The following is a 19,731-nucleotide window of genomic DNA, read 5'->3' as shown; positions in this document are numbered from 1 at the left end:
CAATTGTTGTTTTCCACACTGTCATCTAAGATCGCTGTTCAGACACAGAAAAGGCGTTCGGATGAAATGGAGACAAAGAGAAATATGGATGATCTTAGGCCAACCCAGTTCTCGCGCTCAGAGACAGAAGAGTTGTTGACCTTGCATCACTGCGCGTTACGCATTAGAGGTGACATCAGTTCTCGTCCAGGCCTAAATAATTGCACGTCAGTTAGTAAGGAGAGTGCCGAAAAGATTGTACCGGAGAGCTTGTTTCTATTCCTCAGTATTTTGCTGTCTGGGGAAGTGGACGGACAGGCTGACGATAAATTTGTGAAGCGAACTGCTTTGAGCATAAGTCAAGACCTAGTCTACGCAGTGTCGAAGCACAAAACGCTCACACCAAAACACGTTGGACTTGGCCTAGCAATTCATCAGGCAACACGTTCAAAATCGTTGATTGAACTCATCCATCACGCAGGACACTGTCCCAGCTATGACCAGATACGTAGACTGGACACAACTCTTGGAGTTCAAAATCTGCAACACTTCGCAGATTGCAACAATACTCCTGTCCCTTCAAATATATCATCCAACAAGTTTTGCCAATACGCTGCTGATAACATCGACATTATCGAAGAAACGTTAGATGGTATGGGGACGTTTCATGCGACGCAGATGGTAGTTTACCAGAGAGGGACCCCTCAACATCAGCAACAGGAAGTACTTCCTCTTGGAAAGTCAAGGTCCTTGAAGGTCCCTCCCGAACTTCATCGTTTGGAGAAAGTCACTCGCCAATCTTCTCGAGAAGATCCTAAATTCACAGCCACCTTGAATGAGACGATGTTTACCCCAGATGATCAGGTGTCTGACGAAGCTTCTGCCCGAGATATGGCCTGGATTCTCTCTCGCATCTATGGCTCTAACAGTGACGATGTGCCAGCGTGGACCGGGTTCAACCAAGTTACAACACAAGACAAACACGAGCTCTGCACAATCGGGTATTTGCCGCTCCTCAACGCCCCGGCCCACGAGAACGACACGCTGTGGACAGTTATGATGCGATGCCTGAGGATTTCCAACATTATAAATCCTGGCCAGTCCACAGTCATTACTCTGGACCAGCAGCTGTACTGCAAGGCCAAGGAAATACAGTGGGCAAACAGTAATGAATGCAAAACGATATTCTTGCGACTTGGGGGGTTCCACATTGTCAAGAATTTCATGTGTGTGATTGGAAATCATTTTGCAGACTCTGGTCTTACGGAGGTGTGGGCGGAGAGTTCCATTTTTGGAGAGAATACAGCTCAAAATAACATGCAGGCCAAATCGTACAACCGGGCTATTCGTGCACACAAGCTAACATTTGAAGCTGTTTGGAAAACACTCTGGCCGACATTCATCGTATGGGCTAAAGATCACCAAGTAGAAGAAGTTGAGCTCCAAACATTATCAGTCCACGTCGTAGAAGCTTTGGAAGCACACAATGAGCGAGATGTGACCAGCAACAAAGTCAAAGCACTGAAAGACGCAGTTCAGCACTCCAGAATAACAAGACTGTTGGACGACTTCCAAGAGACACAACCACCCACTACCAGATTTTGGGTGACGTACATCAAAATGATCTCCATCTTGTTGCTGTTCCTGCGTGCAGAGAGAACTGGAAATTGGAACCTACATAAATCGTCCTTTGCTGCAATGTTACCCTGGTTTGCTCAGTATGACCACGCAAACTACACTCGCTGGGGGGCAGTTTATCTTGCTGACATTATGATCCTTGAAACAAGCCACCCCGATGTTCACCAGGAGTTCATGAATGGAAATTTTGTGGTCAAGACAACCAATAACACATTCAATCAGCTATCGACGGATCAAGCCTTAGAGCACGTCAACAAAGTCGGCAAAGTTGCCGGTGGTCTTGTAGGAATAACGAGATCAGAAGGAGCAAGAGATCAATGGTGCCTCACATTCAACGAACGGAGCAGAATAGTAGACGACACAAGCGCCATGTTGGACATGCATGCTACAGATGAAGACTACAACCCTTCTTATGTAAAAGAAGCCGGACCCTCAAGACTAAAGCGGGACAAGGAAGATGTTCAGAAGATTGTCGACCAACTGAAGAAATTCGGCATTTTTCAACACCAAAATCTAGCTGTCGTTAGCCTGGCCACTCGAGATGTAGCTTCTCCTCAAATAACGGAATGTCTTCTGACAGCACATGCACAAGGGCAAGACAAATTGAAAGAATTTGTGGGCTTACGTCTCATCACGAAAAAAGTGGGATTCCATGACAAGCTCAGACAGTCGAAAAGCCTGACGCTGAAAAGCATGTATCAGGTCCAGAACAAAAATTCGACTCTGAAACAAAAACTCGTCAAAGCAGACCGTAACCTCTTTCAACGCTTGCTTGTTTCAAAAGAAGCTGGACGCGAGGTGGACCTGAAGGAAATCCTCAGCCATGAACTTTCGCCAGTTCCTCTATCACTTGCAGACACATCCGGAGCAATGCGATCCACAAACAAAGCAGCTCTCGGAAATATCCTTCAGACAAGAACAACTGTAGAGAAAGAGCCGCCGACAGCAAATCTGAAAACGTGTGTAATCATCGATGGCCAGGCACTTGTTCAAGCAATCGGCAAACCTGCAAATGCCCACAATTTTGGACAACTCGCAGACCGGTTCGTAGCCTCTGTCTTCAGTCACTTCAGTGACACTTGCTCCAGAGTTGACGTTGTGTTTGATAGGTATGAAGCACATACCATCAAGGACACCACTCGGATTTTACGGACCGGGAAAACCCGGCCAATACGTCGCAAAGTGGACAACAGGGATGTGCCATTACCCGTCAACTGGAGGCAATTTATTGACCTCCCAGAAAACAAGCAAGACCTGGAACACTTTTTGAGCATGGAGCTCATTCGTCAAGCAAGGTCGACTCAACCAAATCGTGAAGTCGTGACATCTGGCGGATTCCATGACCGACCGGCGGTTGAGTCATCCCGTGGAACGGACGTCAACTCCCTCAAATCAAACCACGATGAAGCTGATACCAGAATATTGTTACACGCCAAGTCTGTGACAGATCTTGGGTTTGAGCGTCTGATCATTTGTTCCAGGGACACAGACGTCCTTGTTCTCCTCGTTCACTTTGCCAGTGACTTATCTGGAGAGCTTTGGTTGCAAACGGGAACAGCGAAGCAACGGAGCTTTGTTGCTGTGCACGCTGTAGACCTTGATCCAGCTCCCCGCCACAATCTTCCAGCATTCCATGCCCTCTCGGGCTGCGACACAGTCAGTCAATTTTGTGGCATTGGCAAAACAATAGCATGGAAAACGTTCATCAAGAACTGTCCCTTATTGGACGGGCTCGGACGCGGCACACTTACTGAAAGAACACTGACAGATGTAGAGAGCTTCATCTGCAGACTGTATTCAAACAATGATAACAACACAAACATCAATGACGTGCGTTTCAAAATGTTCCTCAAAGGTCACAAAGAACCAGAGAAGTTGCCACCAACCCGATCTTCTCTGAAGCTGCATATCAAGCGAGCACACCATCAGTGTACAATTTGGCTCTCTTCACTGATCGCACAACCAGATATATCTTCCCCGGTGGGAAATGGATGGAACAAGGACGGTACAACTGGAAATATACTTCCTCATTTGATGAGTGATAAACCATTTCCAGAGGTTTACCTCAAGCTTACACAATGCCAGTGTAAGAATTGCGAATCTCACAGATGCAGTTGTCGTCTTAAGGAGCTAAGATGTACCGCTGGTTGTGGTTGCGCTGACGGAACGTGTCGGAATCCTTTGAACAGTGCCCAAGATGACTTGGACTACACCACCGAAGACTGATGTTAATATTATCCCAACACAGTTTTTTTTTGAAATCAAACGAACTTCATCAAAGTATGTCCGTACATTTGTACAAGCTCAATATAATGCATCAAGATGTAATTTTCTTAGATTTTCAGAGCATTTTTTCATGTTTGTCTCTCCATAGGGAAAGAAATAGATAAAATATCACTTAGATCGTTTGAGGAAGATGTGTGTATTATTATAATATGTCCAAATACAGCAAATTTCATTGTTATCCTGTATAAATACAAAGTTGTGTAATTTTATTACAATCCGGAGTTTTCAGAGTTTTCGATAATGGCGGCCACTTTGTTTTGGCTGTATAATATTTAAAAAGGCCAAATTTGATGGGCATCCACTTGAAATATGTTCACTATGAACCACTTTAACAGTCTGACATGGATGCCAGCTCCTAACATTCCGTACTCCCTAAAGTGATTTCTAGGCCCCTTTTCAGATTTTGCCTCTAGTCTAAATGAGGATGTTCCAAAATTAGCCAGGAACATGTCTACCTCGACAGGCAAAAAGCTCACTAGTTCAAGAAAGCACAACTACGATGGGAATAGAAAAATAAAGAAAAGTGGAGGATGTGGGATTTTGGACAACAAGGTGTTCAGACAGAGTAATGTGAAGGATTACAAATATGGGATGAAGTCCAGATGGTTGAAAGTTAAAAACGGAACCAAATAAAGGGGAAAAAATATTGAGAAAATGAAGGAATACAACAACAACAACAACAACAACAGGCATTTTAAGGCCATTTTCCCTGCTAGAGCGGGGGTTAGCCTTGCGGTCCCCATGACAATCTTCTCATTTTGCCCTATTTTCTGCATCTCCCCTTGTTAACCCCCTTGCCCGCATTTCTTCTTCCACCACCTTTAGCCAAGTCTTTCTCGGTCTTCCCCGTCCTCTACTTCCTTCTACATTCATTTCCATCACTCTTCTCAACCAGTCACTTTCATCCTTCCTCAACACATGACCAAACCATCTCAACCTGTTTCTCTTCACAGCATCCATCACAGGCTCTATTCCCATCATCTTTCGCAATTCATCATTTGTCTTCCTCTCTCCCAATGATAAAACGAGAAAATGAAGGAATAGCAAGATTATTTGGGTTGTTGGCAAAGGATAATTGGGAGAATGGGAGTGGTAATTGGGAGGATGGTAGAGGTAATTGGGAGGATGGGAGTGCCAATTGGGAGAATGGGAGCGGTAATTAGGAGGTGGTGAGGGGTAATTGGAAAGTGGCGAGGGGTAATTGGGAGGTGGCGGGGGGTAATTGGGAGGTGGCGAGGGGTAATTGGGAGGTGGCGAGGGGTAATTGGGAGAATGGGAGCAGTAATTGGGAGGTGGCGGGGGGTAATTGGGAGAATGGGAGTGGTAAATGGGAGGTGGCGAGGGGTAATTTGGAGAATGGGAGTGGCAAATGGGAAGTGAAAAGGGGTAAATAGGAGGTGGTGAGGGGTAAGTGGGAGAATGGGAGCTGCAATTGGGAGGTGGCGAGGGCTAATTGGGAGAATGGGAGCGGTAAATGGGAGGTGGCGAGGGGTAATTTGGAGAATGTGAGTGGCAAATGGGAAGTGAAAAGGGGTAAATGGGAGGTGGCGAGGGGTAATTGGGAGAATGGGAGCTGCAATTGGGAGGTGGCGAGGGGTAATTTGGGAAGTGGCGAGGGGTAATTGGGAGGTGGCGAGAGCTAATTGGGAGAATGGGAGCAGTGATTGGGAGGTGGCGAGGGCTAATTGGGAGAATGGGAGCAGTAATTGGGAGGTGGCGAGGGGTAATTGGGAGGATGTGAACGGTAAATGGGAGGTGGCGAGGGGTAATTTGGAGAATGGGAGTGGCAAATGGGAAGTGAAAAGGGGTAAATGGGAGGTGGTGAGGGGTAAGTGGGAGAATGCAAGGGGTAGGTGGACGAAGGCAAAGGGTAAGTGGAAGAAGGCAAGGGGCAAGTGGGAGAAGGCAAGGGGTAAGTGGGAGAAGGAAAAGGGTAAGTGGAAGGCAAGGGGCAAGTGTGAGAAGGCAAGGGGTAAGTGGGAGAAGGCAAGGGGTAAGTGGGAGAAGGCAAGGGGTAAGAGGGAGAAGGCAAGGGGTAAGTGGGAGAAGGGAAAGGGTAAGTGGAAGAAGGCATGGGGCAAGTGGGAGAAGGCAAGGGGTAAGTGGGAGAAGGGAAAGGGTAAGTGGAAGAAGGCAAGGGGCAAGTGGGAGAAGGCAAGGGGTAAGTGGGAGAAGGCACGGGGTAAGTGGGAGAAGGCGAGAGGAAAGTGGGAGAAGGCAAGGGGTTATATGGAGGAGAGGCAAAAGAGGGATTTATGTGTGTGACAACGAAAAGGAATGGAAAGGGAAAGTTTGTTTATGTAAAATGTAGAATATAACAACACTGTTTCATTGTATGGAGACTCAAAAAAACTTCAATCATAATTGTAATCAACTTTGAAAAGCAGCTGAAAATAAATACTGTGCTACCTTCCGGATTGGCTGCAAGTCTAAATTTCAGAAAAGGCCCAAGAGATAACAGGAAGTATCCATGGCTGAAAAAAAACAAGTTATGTTCCACTCCATAATGACATTCTGCCAGGAGGAAAACTGGGAAGTTTCTCGGTTTTGGAAAGAATTAGCAGCACAAAATCCATGTGCCGGAGATTCAGTGATACACCCACAACTTCCTGCTCTGCAGTGGAATCGAGAAAGGACAGTGGTCACTTATCAAGGATCAAGGCAACATTATTTTAGGACATAACAAAAGGTGGAAGAACATGGCTAAATGTATTTAAGCACTAAAAACTGTAAACACCATTGATGATTTGGACGACAAAGATTCAAAGTGCATCAGCAAACAAGCAATGCTCATCATCCTTTCCAAATTGCAAGTCAAACCACATTAAATTGGAGGAAGCATGCAAGATGCCGCAAAACGGGAGAATTTGGCACCTGCTTTTTGCCACAACTGTTTGATAATTTACCAAGACCTATTACAAACCATAAGTGAAAAGTTACACCACCTTCCCTCGCACACCCACACCATCCCCTGAAACATTTTCCACATCGAAGGGACGATCAATCAAATGGAGCACGCAATGCAAGCTAAAAACTTCCTTCCATTGCCTTGAGACTACAGTTTCTGTTTTTCCTGGTTGTGGTCGCTTCTTTTGGTCCTGTGTAATCTGCTTCCAAATAGATAGATTATTGCTCTGGATTTATCTGGGCTGACCTCCATTTTGTTATCCGTTTGTGTCGATTGCTCATTTTATTGAGTGCCGCTCCTGTGTATTTTTATGTGCTCATTCTATCTATTTAGATCCTCGATCTCAGGCTCGGATAGTTTTGGGCCTATCAGTTTTTTTCCTTTTTACAACCATTTCCCATATCCAGTCGCCATGTGTCCATCCATCATCTATGTCCCATTATTCACCATCCTCCCTATAATTCCTTCATGCCTGGTGTTGGCTTAGCGGTTAGGGTGCCGGCTTGGGATCCTAGGATCCTGGGTTCGAATCCCGGTCGATCGCTGAATTAACGCCAGGGGGGTTGACTCAGCCTGTCATCCTTCCGAGGTCGGCAAATTTAGTACCAGCTTGCTGGGATGAATGATCACGGTGTGTACCCCGGTTTAGAATAGGTACACCGTATCCCTGCGCATCGTAAGAGGCGACCAAGGGTTGGCGTCAGGAAGGGCATCCGGCCATAAAAACATTGCCTCAAACAGGGAACCATGATTGTCATGGGGCCTGCAAGGCTAACCCCCGCTCTAGCGGGGAAAATGGCCTTAAAAACTATCATTCATTTATTATTCTCCCTATAATTCCTTCCTTATACCGTCTGTTTAATGCAAAAAAAAACTGCAAGATAAAAAGGTTCAATCTTCCCACATATTTGCTTCCAAACACCTTTTTCCATCTCTGGATGTCTCGAAAACTCTTGCCTCATCCACAATAACGTTCAGATAGCGATGTCTTTCTTGGTGACTTTAATCGCCATTGCCATCCCAATCCTGATGTCTGTCTTTGTCTCTCCACCCTTGGAATCCTGAAATCCAACCATTTTTGTCGTGTGTGGGACTACGGAGACAAATTCCCCCCCGGCATTCCCACACGTAATCTCCACACCTGGGTTTCCCTTCATTCGCTCCAGCCTCTCCCACACCGGCCCCTGCTCGGCATCTCCCAATTGAATGTCAATCCACTTGCTTCTTCCGTCCCCTCCTTGCTTCCTCCGCGCCCCTCTCTCGTCTCTCCCTGCGTCCTGGCTCCTCTGTCCCCTTCCCCCATTCCCCACCCACCCGCATCCTGGTCCATCTCTCCTCTCCCTAGCGTCCCAGTTCCCTCTCGAAAATAAGCCTCCATGGCCATTTGTTCAACAGCATTTGCCAAGGAAAAGAACGGGATGATAAGCGGGGATACTGCGCATTCAATTTTCCGTGGGAAGGTGGGAATTTGCACGCCTCGGTATTTAAACATCCAAGTGTTTTGGGAAAATAAATCCATTTCCTCGGGGCACGGACCAAAATATGGAGCAGCTGGAAACAGAAAATCATTCAAAACACATCATGAAGAAATGTAATCATAATACAGGAAATCTACAGTTCTGTTGATCAGCCCTTTCAGCTTGGGAAAAGGAAGTTATATTTTGCACACTTAAAAGGACGCACAAATGCCACACTTGTGTAGTTATTTGCACAGCTAGAGCTGATGCAACAAATAGATTGGAATGCTTGTGGAGGAGTAAAGCTTTTTTCCATAAGAGGTTTAAATGAGCGACACTGAGCCAGCGAGGCGAGTAAATTCCTCCCACCTCTGAAGCTGTTCTTCAAGCTCTTGCACGCGTCTTAAATGATCCTGGGCACTCTGGATTTCCACCTTCTGTCTGTTGATTATCTCCCGGTACTTGGACAGCTCCTCTTCTGTGCGGAGGCGTTCTTCCTCCAGACAGTGCACCTTCAGGCAAAAAGAGGCATTTATTTGGAGTTTTCAAAGCTACAGATTTCCTCATACAGTCATACACACATATATGTGAAGTCCAGCAGGATTTAAGATTTACCTTTGTGCGAAGGGTACGCAATTCATCCACACCTTCCAGGAAATTCCTCTTGAGGTACTCCAACTCCATGATCTTGGAACCTTGGAGCTGCACAATATGGTTCATCAGGTAAGCTAATTACAGTTGTCAATTACGAGCAAATAACTCATCCTTACTGACGGGATAATTTCGTCATATTTTAGTATGACTTGTATTACCCACACCCACCAGGAACGGCGCTATGTCATACATATTTACCCTGCACGAAGCGAAAAGCAGGGTGAAGCACTCGGTTATAGACGTGTGGCGTACGTGCGTGCATTTTTAAAATTCATTTTCTCGGCAACCGTTGATCCGAATGGCATGAAATTTTATCATAGGAGTGCCTCCGCCTGTAGAATTTTTTATTCATAATTATGACGTCATAGGTCACGTAGTACGGACGCCATCTTGGAAAAACGCTACACCTCTATATCTCCCAAACCACTCGATGAAAAAAAATTTAAACATGGCTCATTGTGAAGTACTCCCCTTGGGGAATAAGGTATGTTGATGATTATGTCATCGGTGCCTTCATCATGACGTCATAATTCGACAAGTACAATGCTTGATCTGTTCTGTATGACCAAAAAAATTCCTCTGCACCTGTTAGTCCGATGGACACAAAATTTTCAGAATATGGGAGGCTCCTCCTGTCAAAATTTTTTTATGATAATTATGACGGCATCGGTCAGGTGGTACAGGCGCCATCTTGGAAAATCGAAAAACGTTGCACCTCTATATCTCCAAAACCGCTCCATGGGAAAAATTTAAACACGGCTCATTGTCAAGTACTCCCCTTAGGGAATAAGATATGTTAATGATGATGTTATCGGTACCTTAATTATGACGTCATAATTCGACAAGTACAATGCTTGATTCGATCAGTATGAATTTTTTTTCCTCTGCAATTCTTGGTCCGATTGACACAAAATTTTTACCATAGGAGGGCCCCTCCTTTAGAATATTTTAGTGATAATTATGATGTTATAGGTCTCATGGAACAGGTGCCATCTTGGAAAAACTTCACACCTCTATATCTCTGAAACCGCTCCATGGAAAAAATTGAGACCTGGCTCATTGTCAACTACTCAATAGGAGATGTTAATGATGATGTCATCGGTGCCTTCGTTATGATGTCATAATTCGACAAATACACTTATCCGATTATAATTTAAAAAAATTCCTAGCAACTGTTGGTCTGATGGACACAATATTTTCATCATAGGAGCGACTCCTCCTTTTAAATATTCCAATGATAATTATTACGTCATAGGTCATGTTGTGCAGGCGCCATCTTGGAAAAATCGAAAAATTTTGCACTTCTACATCTCCAAAACCGCTTTATGGAAAAAAATTGAAACATGGCTCATTGTAAAGAACTCCATATGGGGAATAGTTGTTAATGATGACATCATTGGTGCCATAATTATGACGTCATAATTTGACAGGGACAACGCATAGTCTGATCATTTTGAAATTTATTGAGCGTGATCTACGCAACAATTCTATTAGAGAATATAAATTTATGTCACGTGGTCTGGCAGCCATATTGGATCAAAGAAAAAAAAAAAAACCTTCAAAAACAAAAGAGTTCACTCGCACCAAGTTCAATGCGCAGGGTAAGTATTCGATGAATACCATCTAGTTCGATAGAGAGAATTGCCATCCTCCTCCACCCTCCGAACACAAATTTGTTTTACTGCCGAAAACTTCCCTGTGCACATCCTGGGTATATTTTCAACTCATTCTGTCCAACGGTTCAGGAGTACATGGATGTTCAAACATATAGTCAGGTTCACTATGTTTTTTCGTTCAAAATTTTGGTAGATTAGCAAAACTATACATTTTTGGAATATTCAGAGCATGAGGAATCCAAAAATTAATGTTTATATTTGCGTAGACACCTTTGCGAAAATGACACTCAGGACAGTGATGAAGATCTGTAAAAGCATATTCCTGAACGGTATAGACCTCGTAGATCCTGTGTATAGGACTTATAGTTCAATCTGATACTACCTATAGCTTCCTATAACAACCTATAACTTCAAAGGACTTGCAATATCATGTATTATATAATACAGTTATATCACAAATATAAAGACAATGGTTTTCAATTACCTTTGTTTGTTGCTTTTCTATAATCCTGAGCACTATTTTGAGGCCTTTATTGGATTCCTTGACCCAGAAAACATAGGATTAGCATATTTAATTAAGTCTCTAGGTTGACTAGAAGCCGAGATCGCGCAAAATATGTATTTTATGGCGGCCATTTTGAAAATCCAAAATGGCGGCCATGCAGGTGTCTGTGCAAATGCCAACATTGATTTTCAGATTCTCCATGCTCTGAAGATTCCAAAAATGTACAGGTTTGCTAATCCCAAAATTTTGAACGAAATTATATTTGTTAACATAGTGAACCTGACTGTCTAAATCACTGTCCTGAGTCATTTTCGCAAAGGTGTCTACGCAAATGTAAACATTAATTTTTGGATTCCTCATGCTCTGAATATTCCAAAAATGTATAGTTTTGCTAATCTACCAAAATTTTGAACGAAATTATATTTGTTAACATAGTGAACCTGACTAATACAAACACTTTTTAAGATTACACTATATCCAGAGGGCCAAATGGGTTTAACAGACATGGCGTGCTGTTAAAGGTTGGCTGCCAAAAATCATATCTATATATAATCAAGGAACAAAATGTATATGGACAACCTTGCCAACAAGCTACTGGAAAATCGATAGGAAGCCTCGAAACAAAATGACCCGATACGCAAATACCGCGCCTTTAGCGGTGATCAGCCATTATGGTTTATCCATGTTCCTTGAGCAATGATGAAGGAAAAACTTAATTCTAACAAACCAAATATATCACAAATAAATTGTTATTACTCCCTGAACCATTTACATCTCAATATCAAGTGATATTTTGGGGAAAAATATTAAAGAATTGTTCAAAATGTTCGCTCAATCCTGAATTTAATTGTTTTGTTTGTGAACGTAACATTAGAAGACGCATTTCTGTGGTGCTGTTTGTTATCACTTTCTGATTCACTGCTGCTGTCAAGGTGGCAGTGTAGTGGGCACGGCTGCACTTCTTTTTCGATCCCTGACAGCGGCAGCCTATATAACGGGCAATGTTCTTCTTCCCACATCAGCAGTTGTGTTGCAGCCCTTGGAGCAGCCACAGGAGATCGTCTGCTGCTGTGGCCAGGTCGGGTGTGTGGCTTGCACTGGCAGCAGCTTTCCATCACCCACGGCCCACCCAATGTCCTCACATGGTTCGACACTCGGTTTGCAAATGTGAGCACTTGTCCATTGCAGTCGCCAACGCCACATGTTTGAGATGTTGTTGGAATGCGTTCTCTTTGGGCAGCAGCAGCTTCAGCAGAGTTGACTTGTTGTTTCGGAACTTGTGAACTCGGAGCTTCCCAAGGTCTGAGCCCTCGAAGTTATCACCCTTGTTGGTATATACAGCGACCACAAGCTCCTTTGCCTGGTTGATTACATCTGCTGTGATCCGAGCGGGACCTTGATCTTCGTCTGCAAAGTCTTCCAATGCCGAGATGTCGATTATCTTGCTTCTGTATGAAGGCAGAGTAATTATGTGTGCTTCGTCTTTGCCCAAAATATGCCTCGATATTGAGATGTAAATGGTTCAGGGAGTAATAACAATTTATTTATGATATATTTGGTTTGTTAAAATTAAGTTTTTCCTTCATCATTGCTCAAGGAACATGGATAAACCACAATGGATGATCGCCGCTGAATGCGCCATATTCGCGTAAAGGGTCATGTTGTATAGAGGCTTCCTACAGATTTCCAGTAGCTTGTTGGCAAGGTTGTCCATATACATTTTGTTCCTAGATATATATAGATATGATTTATGGCAGCCAACCTTTTACAGCACGCAGTGTCTGTTTTTCCAAAAAAAACTGGTTTGGCCCCCTGGGTACTATGATGGCCAAAATCATTTTAGTGACGCAATGTGTGCAGCTCAGGAAAAAACAAAACAAACATGCAGTCCTAGAACTATGAACATATCTACAACATTCTCAAAGACCCCTAAATAAATCAATATATACATGTCTAGACAATTCCTAGACATTTTGCTGTTTAGTCCATCTTCCATATTTTATATTTATTTTATATCTTTTTATATTGTTTTCTTATTCCCTTTGTGTTTTATGTTTTAATGATGATCAACTTACGATGTCACCAAAGAATAATTTCCCTGAATATGGGACAATAAAGATTTATTATTATTATTATATGTCTACACCTACTTTGAAAATTTTCACCTTTTGTTACCTTATAGCCTGGAATTAAATTGCATTAAATCAGACATTTTCCACCTTTATTTACACATTGTAAACCACAACTTCCAAGTGAAAAACAAATTCTACAAATTTCAGAAAATTAAACAAATACAAAACAGTAATATCTTAGTTGGAGAGGTGTCCACCCCCTCCCCCCCACCCCCACAAGTTAATACTTGGTGGAAGCACCTCCAGCAGCAATTACAGCTGTGTTTGTTGGGATAGGTATCTCCTAACATTGCACACCTTGATTGGGCTATATTTGCCCATTATTCTGTAGAAAACTGTTCAAGCTCAGTCAAGTTGTGTGGGGAGCGTTGATGGACAGAAATCTTCAAGTCGTGTCACAGATTTTCGATTGGATTTAGGTCGGGTCTCTGACTGGGCCACTCAAGGACATTTCTCTTTTTGTTCCTTAGCCACTCCAGTGTAGCTATGGCTGTGTGATTTGAGTCGTTGTCATGCTGTAAGGTGAACTTCCGCTCCAATTTCAACTTTCTTGTCGAGGACAGCAGCTTTATCCTCTAAGATATTTCTTTATTTTGCTCCATCCATTTTCCCTTCTATCCCGACAAGTGCCCTAGTCCCTGCTGATGAGAAACATCCCAATAACATAATGCTGGCACCACCATGATTCACAGTTGGGACGATGTTCTTTAGGTGATATGCTGTTGGGTTTGCACCAAACGTAACATTTTCCATTTAGGTCAAAACGTTCCATCTTGGTTTTGTCAACACAAAACGTTTTGCCACATGGCTTCAGCATATCCGGAGTGGTTTTCTGGATACCTCAAATGGGACTCAAGGTGGGCTTTTTTGAGTAATGGCTTCCTTCTTGTACAGGACACACTTGTGGTGTGCTTGGAATATTGTTGTCACATGCACACAGTGACGTGTTTGCCATAAAGGCCAGTCCTTGCTTGGTCTTCCAGTTTGGAGGGACGGCCTGATCTAGGCAGGATCTTGGTGGTACCATACACATTCCACTTCTTAATGATTGTCTTGACTGTGCCCAGAGGGATACTCAAGCCTTTGAAATATTTTTATACCCATCTCCTGATCTGCGCCTTTCCACAACTTTATCCCAGAGGTCTTTTGAAAGCTCCTTGGTGCTCATGGTTGAGTCTTTGCTGTGAAATGCACTACCCAGCAGAGGACACCGACAGGAACAGCTAATTTTATCCTGAAATAACCAGAATCCCTACAATTTAACACAGGTGGAGGCCAATTAACTTGGTGTGTGATTTTGAAGGCGATTGGTTACACCTGAGCTAATTTACAGTTGATATTATATGAGGGTATAGACTTATCCAACCAGGATATTCTATTTTTGTATTTTTAATTAATTGTAAAATTTGTAGAATTTGTTTTTCACTTGGAAGTTGTGGGTTACGATGTGTAAATAAAGGTGGAAAAAGTCTGCTCTTTCATGCACTTTAATTCCAGGCTATAAGGTAACAAGATACGAAAAATTTAAAAGGGGTGTATACTTTCTATAGGTACTGTATGTCTATTGTATACATATGCATATATATATATATATATATATAAAAAACCATGTACTACATGACCAAAAGTATGTGGACACCCGAACATCACAACCGCATGTGCTCGTCGAATATCTCATTCCAAAATCATAGGCAGTAATATGGAGTTGGTTCCCCCCTTCGCTGCTATAACAGCCTCCACTCTTCTGGGAAGGCTTTCCACTAGATGTTGGAACATTGCTGCAGGGATTTGCTTCCATGCAGCCACAGCGCATTAGTGAGATCGGGCACTGACGTTGGGCGATTAGGCCTGGCTCGCATTTGGTGTTCTAATTCATCCCCAAGGTGTCCGATGGGGTTGAGGTCAGGGCTCTGTGCAGGCCCAGTCAAGTTCTTCCACACCGATCTCGACAAACCATTTCAGTATCGACTTCGCTTTGTGCACGCGGGCATTGTCATGCTGAAACAGGAAAGGGCCTTCCCCGAACTGTTGCCACAATGTTGGAAGCACACAATCATCGAGAATGTCATTGTATGCTGAAGAGTTAAGATTTCCCTTCACTGGAACCAAGGGGCCTAGCCCGAACCATGAAAAACAGCCCCAGACCATTATTCCTCCTCCACCAAACTTTACAGTTGGCACTATGCATTCGGGTAGGTAGCGTTCTCCTGGCATCCGTCAAACCCAGTTTCGTCCATCGGACTGCTAGATGGTGAAGTGTGATTCGTCACTCCAGAGAACACGTTTCCACTGCTCCAGAGTCCAATGGCGGCGAGCTTTACACCACTCCAGCTGACGCTTGGCATTGCGCATGGTGATCTTAGGCTTGTTTGCGGCTGCTTGGCCATATAAACCCATTTCATGAAGCTCCTGACGAACAGTTGTGCTGACGTTGCTTCTAGAGGCAGTTTGGGACTCAGTTGTGAGTGGTGCAACCGAGGATAGACGATTATTACGCGCTTCAGCACTCAGCAGACCCGTTCTGTGAGCTTGTGTGGCCTACCACTTTGCGGCTGAGCTGTTTTTGCTCCAAGACGTTTCCACTTTACAATAACAACACTTACAGTTGACCGGGGCAGCTCTAGCAGGGCAAAAATTTGATGAACTGACTTGTTGGAAAGGTGGCATCCTATGACGGTGCCACGTTGAAAGTCATTGAGCTCTTCAGTACAACCCATTCTACTGCCAATGTTTGCCCATGGAGATTGCATGGCTGTGTGCTCGATTATATATACACCTGTCAGCAATGGGTGTGGCTGAAGCAGCTGAATCCACGAACTATAAGGGGTGTCCTCATACTTTTGGCCATGTAGTGTACGTATGTATGTACGTATGTATGTATGTATGTATGTATGTATGTATGTATGTATATATGTATATATATATACATATATATATACAGACTTGGCATTTAATATGGAATATATATTTTTTCTTGACTTGGGTTTACTTTCTTAACTCAGTATATCAATCTGGTGAGTTTCTTTTACGCTTTGGTGATTTATTTGTCAAAAGAACCATGTCACTGATTGTCTGTCGCAGCAAGACGTCAACAACAGGATTATATCACAGGTGGCGTGGCAAAATGTACGACAGGTGCATTTGACGATTGGCTTCACAGTCGGGTATACAAGGGTTGTTGCGTTCTGTATTAGTGGAAAACAACTGCTGCACGTCTCCAAAAGTTATTGCCGCTTCCTCTGGAGATGGTCCGTCAACTCGACAATGCGTTTGTCATGGAGTGGTGGCTTTACGAAATTACGGCATGAAAGAGCGTGCTATTGCTCGGCAGTATGGCATCACTCAAGGTCAGGTGTCAAAGATCCTGAAACGAAATGCTCAGAGGGGTGTCCCTACTCCAATACCGAGGACAGGACGTCCCCGCAGAACCACAAGGAGGGATGATCGCCAGCTGCACCGGTTAGTCCGCAATGGCCGTACCAAGTCAGCTAATCGGCTTAGGGCTGAGTGGCAGCAACTGACAAATGTGCCTGTATCCAGAAGGCTAGTCAACCAACGACTGGTTCAAGCAGGCTATTGTGCCAGGCGTCCCCTGAGAAAGCCACGCCTGACCAGACAACACCGTCAGCGCCGATTGCAGTGGGCCAGAGAGCACCGTCAATGGCAGCCAGGACACTGGAATCACGTGATCTTCAGTGATGAGTCTAGATTTCTGGTCTATCGTCAAGATGGCCGCCTCCGAGTGCACAGACAAGTGCATGAAGCCTACAACAAAGATTGTATCGTGCCAAGAGTCCAAGCTGGAGGTGGTGGGGTGACCGTTTTGGCTGCTTTTCATGCAGAGGGCAAAACTGACCTGGTTGTTCTGAATGGAAACCTGAACCAGTTCAAGTACAGGGCCATTCTGGAAGAAACATTGCTTCCATTTGCTCGTGCAGCCTTTCGAGGAAACTTTGTCTTCCAAGATGACAATGCACGGCCTCATCGTGCTCGCATGATCCAACACTTTCTTGCTGACCGTGGTGGAGAGCACATGGAGTGGCCTGCCATGTCCCCAGATATGAATCCGATGGAGAACTTGTGGGCAGAATTAACGCGTCAAATCGACCACTTGGACCAGCAGCCGACCTCTGTGCATGAATTGCAGCAGGCTATTGTCACTGCATGGCAAGCGATTCCTGTCCAAACCTTGGCAAATCTCGTGAACAGCATGCCTCAACGTGTACGTGCTCTCCTGAATGCTCGTGGGGTTACACGAAGTACTGAACTGTAATTTTACTGTCCGTAATCCCAGTCGTAATTTAACTTTTCTTTTTGTTAAAAATTTTTTTGGCTAATGTGCAAAATAAAGAGATACTTCTGGAAAACGTACAGAAGTTTAACACAGTACTGTCCATGAATTGAGTTCGATATCAGTTTAAATCACTTTCAAGGATCAATTTATTTCAAGGATCAATTTGACTTCAGGTGCTTGTTCTTGACTTTCAAGGATCAATTTATTTGTTTCGAAATGTCAAATGTGGTTTTTGTTTCTTTTAAAGGTCACATTAACAAAATCTAGAATAATTTCAACATAATTCCAATGAACTTTTGGTTCCAAGACATCTTGAAATGTAAGTTCACCCCCACAAAAAAAATATTCCATATTAAATGCCAAGTCTGTTTATATATATATATATATATATATATATATACTCAGCTTCATAAAAGGTACTCAGTTACTCATGTACTCAGTTTTATATTAAACTAGCAGAAGTACCCGGCATTGCCGGGCGGGGGAGGGGCGGGGAGGGGAGGGGAACGGGGGGGGGGGGGGAGGGGAGGAGAGGGGGGAGAGGGGAGGAGAGGGGGGGAGGGGAGAAGAGGGGGGGAGGGGAGAAGAGGGGGGGGGGGAAGTACCCGGCATTCCGTGTATAAACGTGAGGGAGAAGAGGGGGGAGGGCGAGGGGGAGGGGGAGGAGGAGAGGGGAGGAGAGGGGGGGGGAGGGGGAGGGAATGGGAGAGGAGAGGGGTGGGAGGAGGGAGGGGGAGGGGAAGGGGGAGGGGAGGGGGGAGGGGACGGGGGAGGGGAAGGGGGAGGGGAAGGGTAGGGGGAGGGGGAGGGGGAGGGGGAGGGGGGAGGGGGAGGGGGAGGGGGGAGGGGGAGGGGGAAGTAGAGAGGAGGAGGAGGAGGGGGAAAAGGGAGGGGAGTGGAAAAGGGAGGGGGAGGGGAGAAGGGGAAGGGGTAGGGTGGAGGGGAAGGGGGAGGGAAGGGGAGGGCCAGTCAACAATGACGTTGCAGTTCTCATGGTCGGAGAGCAGCACAACAATCGCAACATCGTCCTGAATCTTCGCAACAGCACGAAGCGGATTTTGGAGACTCACCGATCCTGTGACGCCCTCCAGTACCGGCGTTGCCGGGTGGGGGAAGGGAGACCCGGATATTCCCAACCCGTACATTCGCCCTCTCGACTCAAGCTCACTCGGACAAAAGCCTCATACAAATTACACCGTGAAGGCCCAATGGCCATGTCTATGCCACAAATCAAGTACGTGAGCGAGTCGGGCGCACTGAATTGAAAATATATAGAACGCTCATACTCCGTGAAAAGTGAAGCCAACTGGCGGCGGGGATGGAACATCACGTGATCGCTCTGAGTGAATCAGCGCGCTGCTCTGCCACCGGTCAGAATCCGTGTATGATATTCCTCGCTGAAAAAAAATCTATGTGAAACATGCTACTATCTATGCTAAATCATGCTAAATGCTAATCATGCTAAAATCTATGCTACTTGCTGTGAGTTTATGGCGGCAAGGAACATCACGTGATCGCGTCACGAACATCATACGTGATCATGTCATCACGTGATCGTGATCGTCATCAATGAGCGCGAATCAGCGCGCTGCTCTGCCACCGATTCAGATTCCGTGTGTAATATTCCTCGCTGAAAAAAAAAATGGATCTAAAGATGAAAGGAAAAAAAACCTATGTGGTGTGAATGGCAATGTTCCTCGCTGAAATGTGAAAAAACGCAATCACTTTTCGCTCTGAAATACGTGCGAACGCGTAACTGAGTTAATGGCGGCAAGGAACATCACGTGATCGCTCTGAGCGTATCAGCGCGCTGCTCTGCCACCGGTCAGATTCCGTGCATAATATTTGTAGTGGAATTTTACTGAAAGTGAACCCAGGAGTGCTCGCTTATCCCACTAAAGGGGGCGTCTATAAGACCCGGGACAACCGCGGCGCAAAGACACTCCAGCGACACTTACTGTGACATATAGTCCTGTAGTTTGAATGGTATGTACGCCCCTATATGCTGCACTTGTTTTGTTTTGCTTTGCCTATTGATATCGGACATTGCCCTTATAATACTCCGATTCTGATGTCTATTGCATGAATGTATTTTTACAGGATGTTACCACAGATCTAAATGATATTAAACCTACCCAAGGGACAAGTCGTGTCTGTGGTTGATTTTCACGACAATATTCCTCGCTGAAATGCACTGAGGTAAAAATATGGTAAAAAAATATTATGAAATTTTTTTTTTTAGGTCGGCCATGTTCTTCCCAG

The 19,731-nt window shown here is 44.6% G+C and overlaps 1 protein-coding gene across 3 annotated transcripts in view; it reads right to left on the bottom strand.

The window, feature by feature from the left end:
- Positions 1-19,731, bottom strand: part of CCDC186 (coiled-coil domain containing 186) — a 188,966-nt gene that overhangs the window by 95,564 nt on the left and 73,671 nt on the right. For all 3 annotated transcript variants that reach the window (XR_013622393.1, XR_013622394.1, XM_078771761.1), the window contains exons 9-10: positions 8,884-8,970; positions 8,638-8,780 (exon numbers count right to left, since the gene is read on the bottom strand). Coding sequence is in view for 1 of the 3 variants with exons in the window: in XM_078771761.1 (XP_078627887.1) it covers positions 8,638-8,780; positions 8,884-8,970 (230 nt within the window). In the remaining 2 variants the exon portion in view is untranslated. The remainder of the gene's footprint in view (positions 1-8,637; positions 8,781-8,883; positions 8,971-19,731) is intronic.

This window comes from Myxine glutinosa, chromosome 2 (assembly GCF_964187855.1).
Source record: "Myxine glutinosa chromosome 2, kmMyxGlut1.1, whole genome shotgun sequence".
Lineage (NCBI taxonomy): Eukaryota > Metazoa > Chordata > Myxini > Myxiniformes > Myxinidae > Myxine > Myxine glutinosa.
Note: the sequence above shows the minus strand (reverse complement) of the source record. Positions and strands in the feature narration are given on the sequence as shown.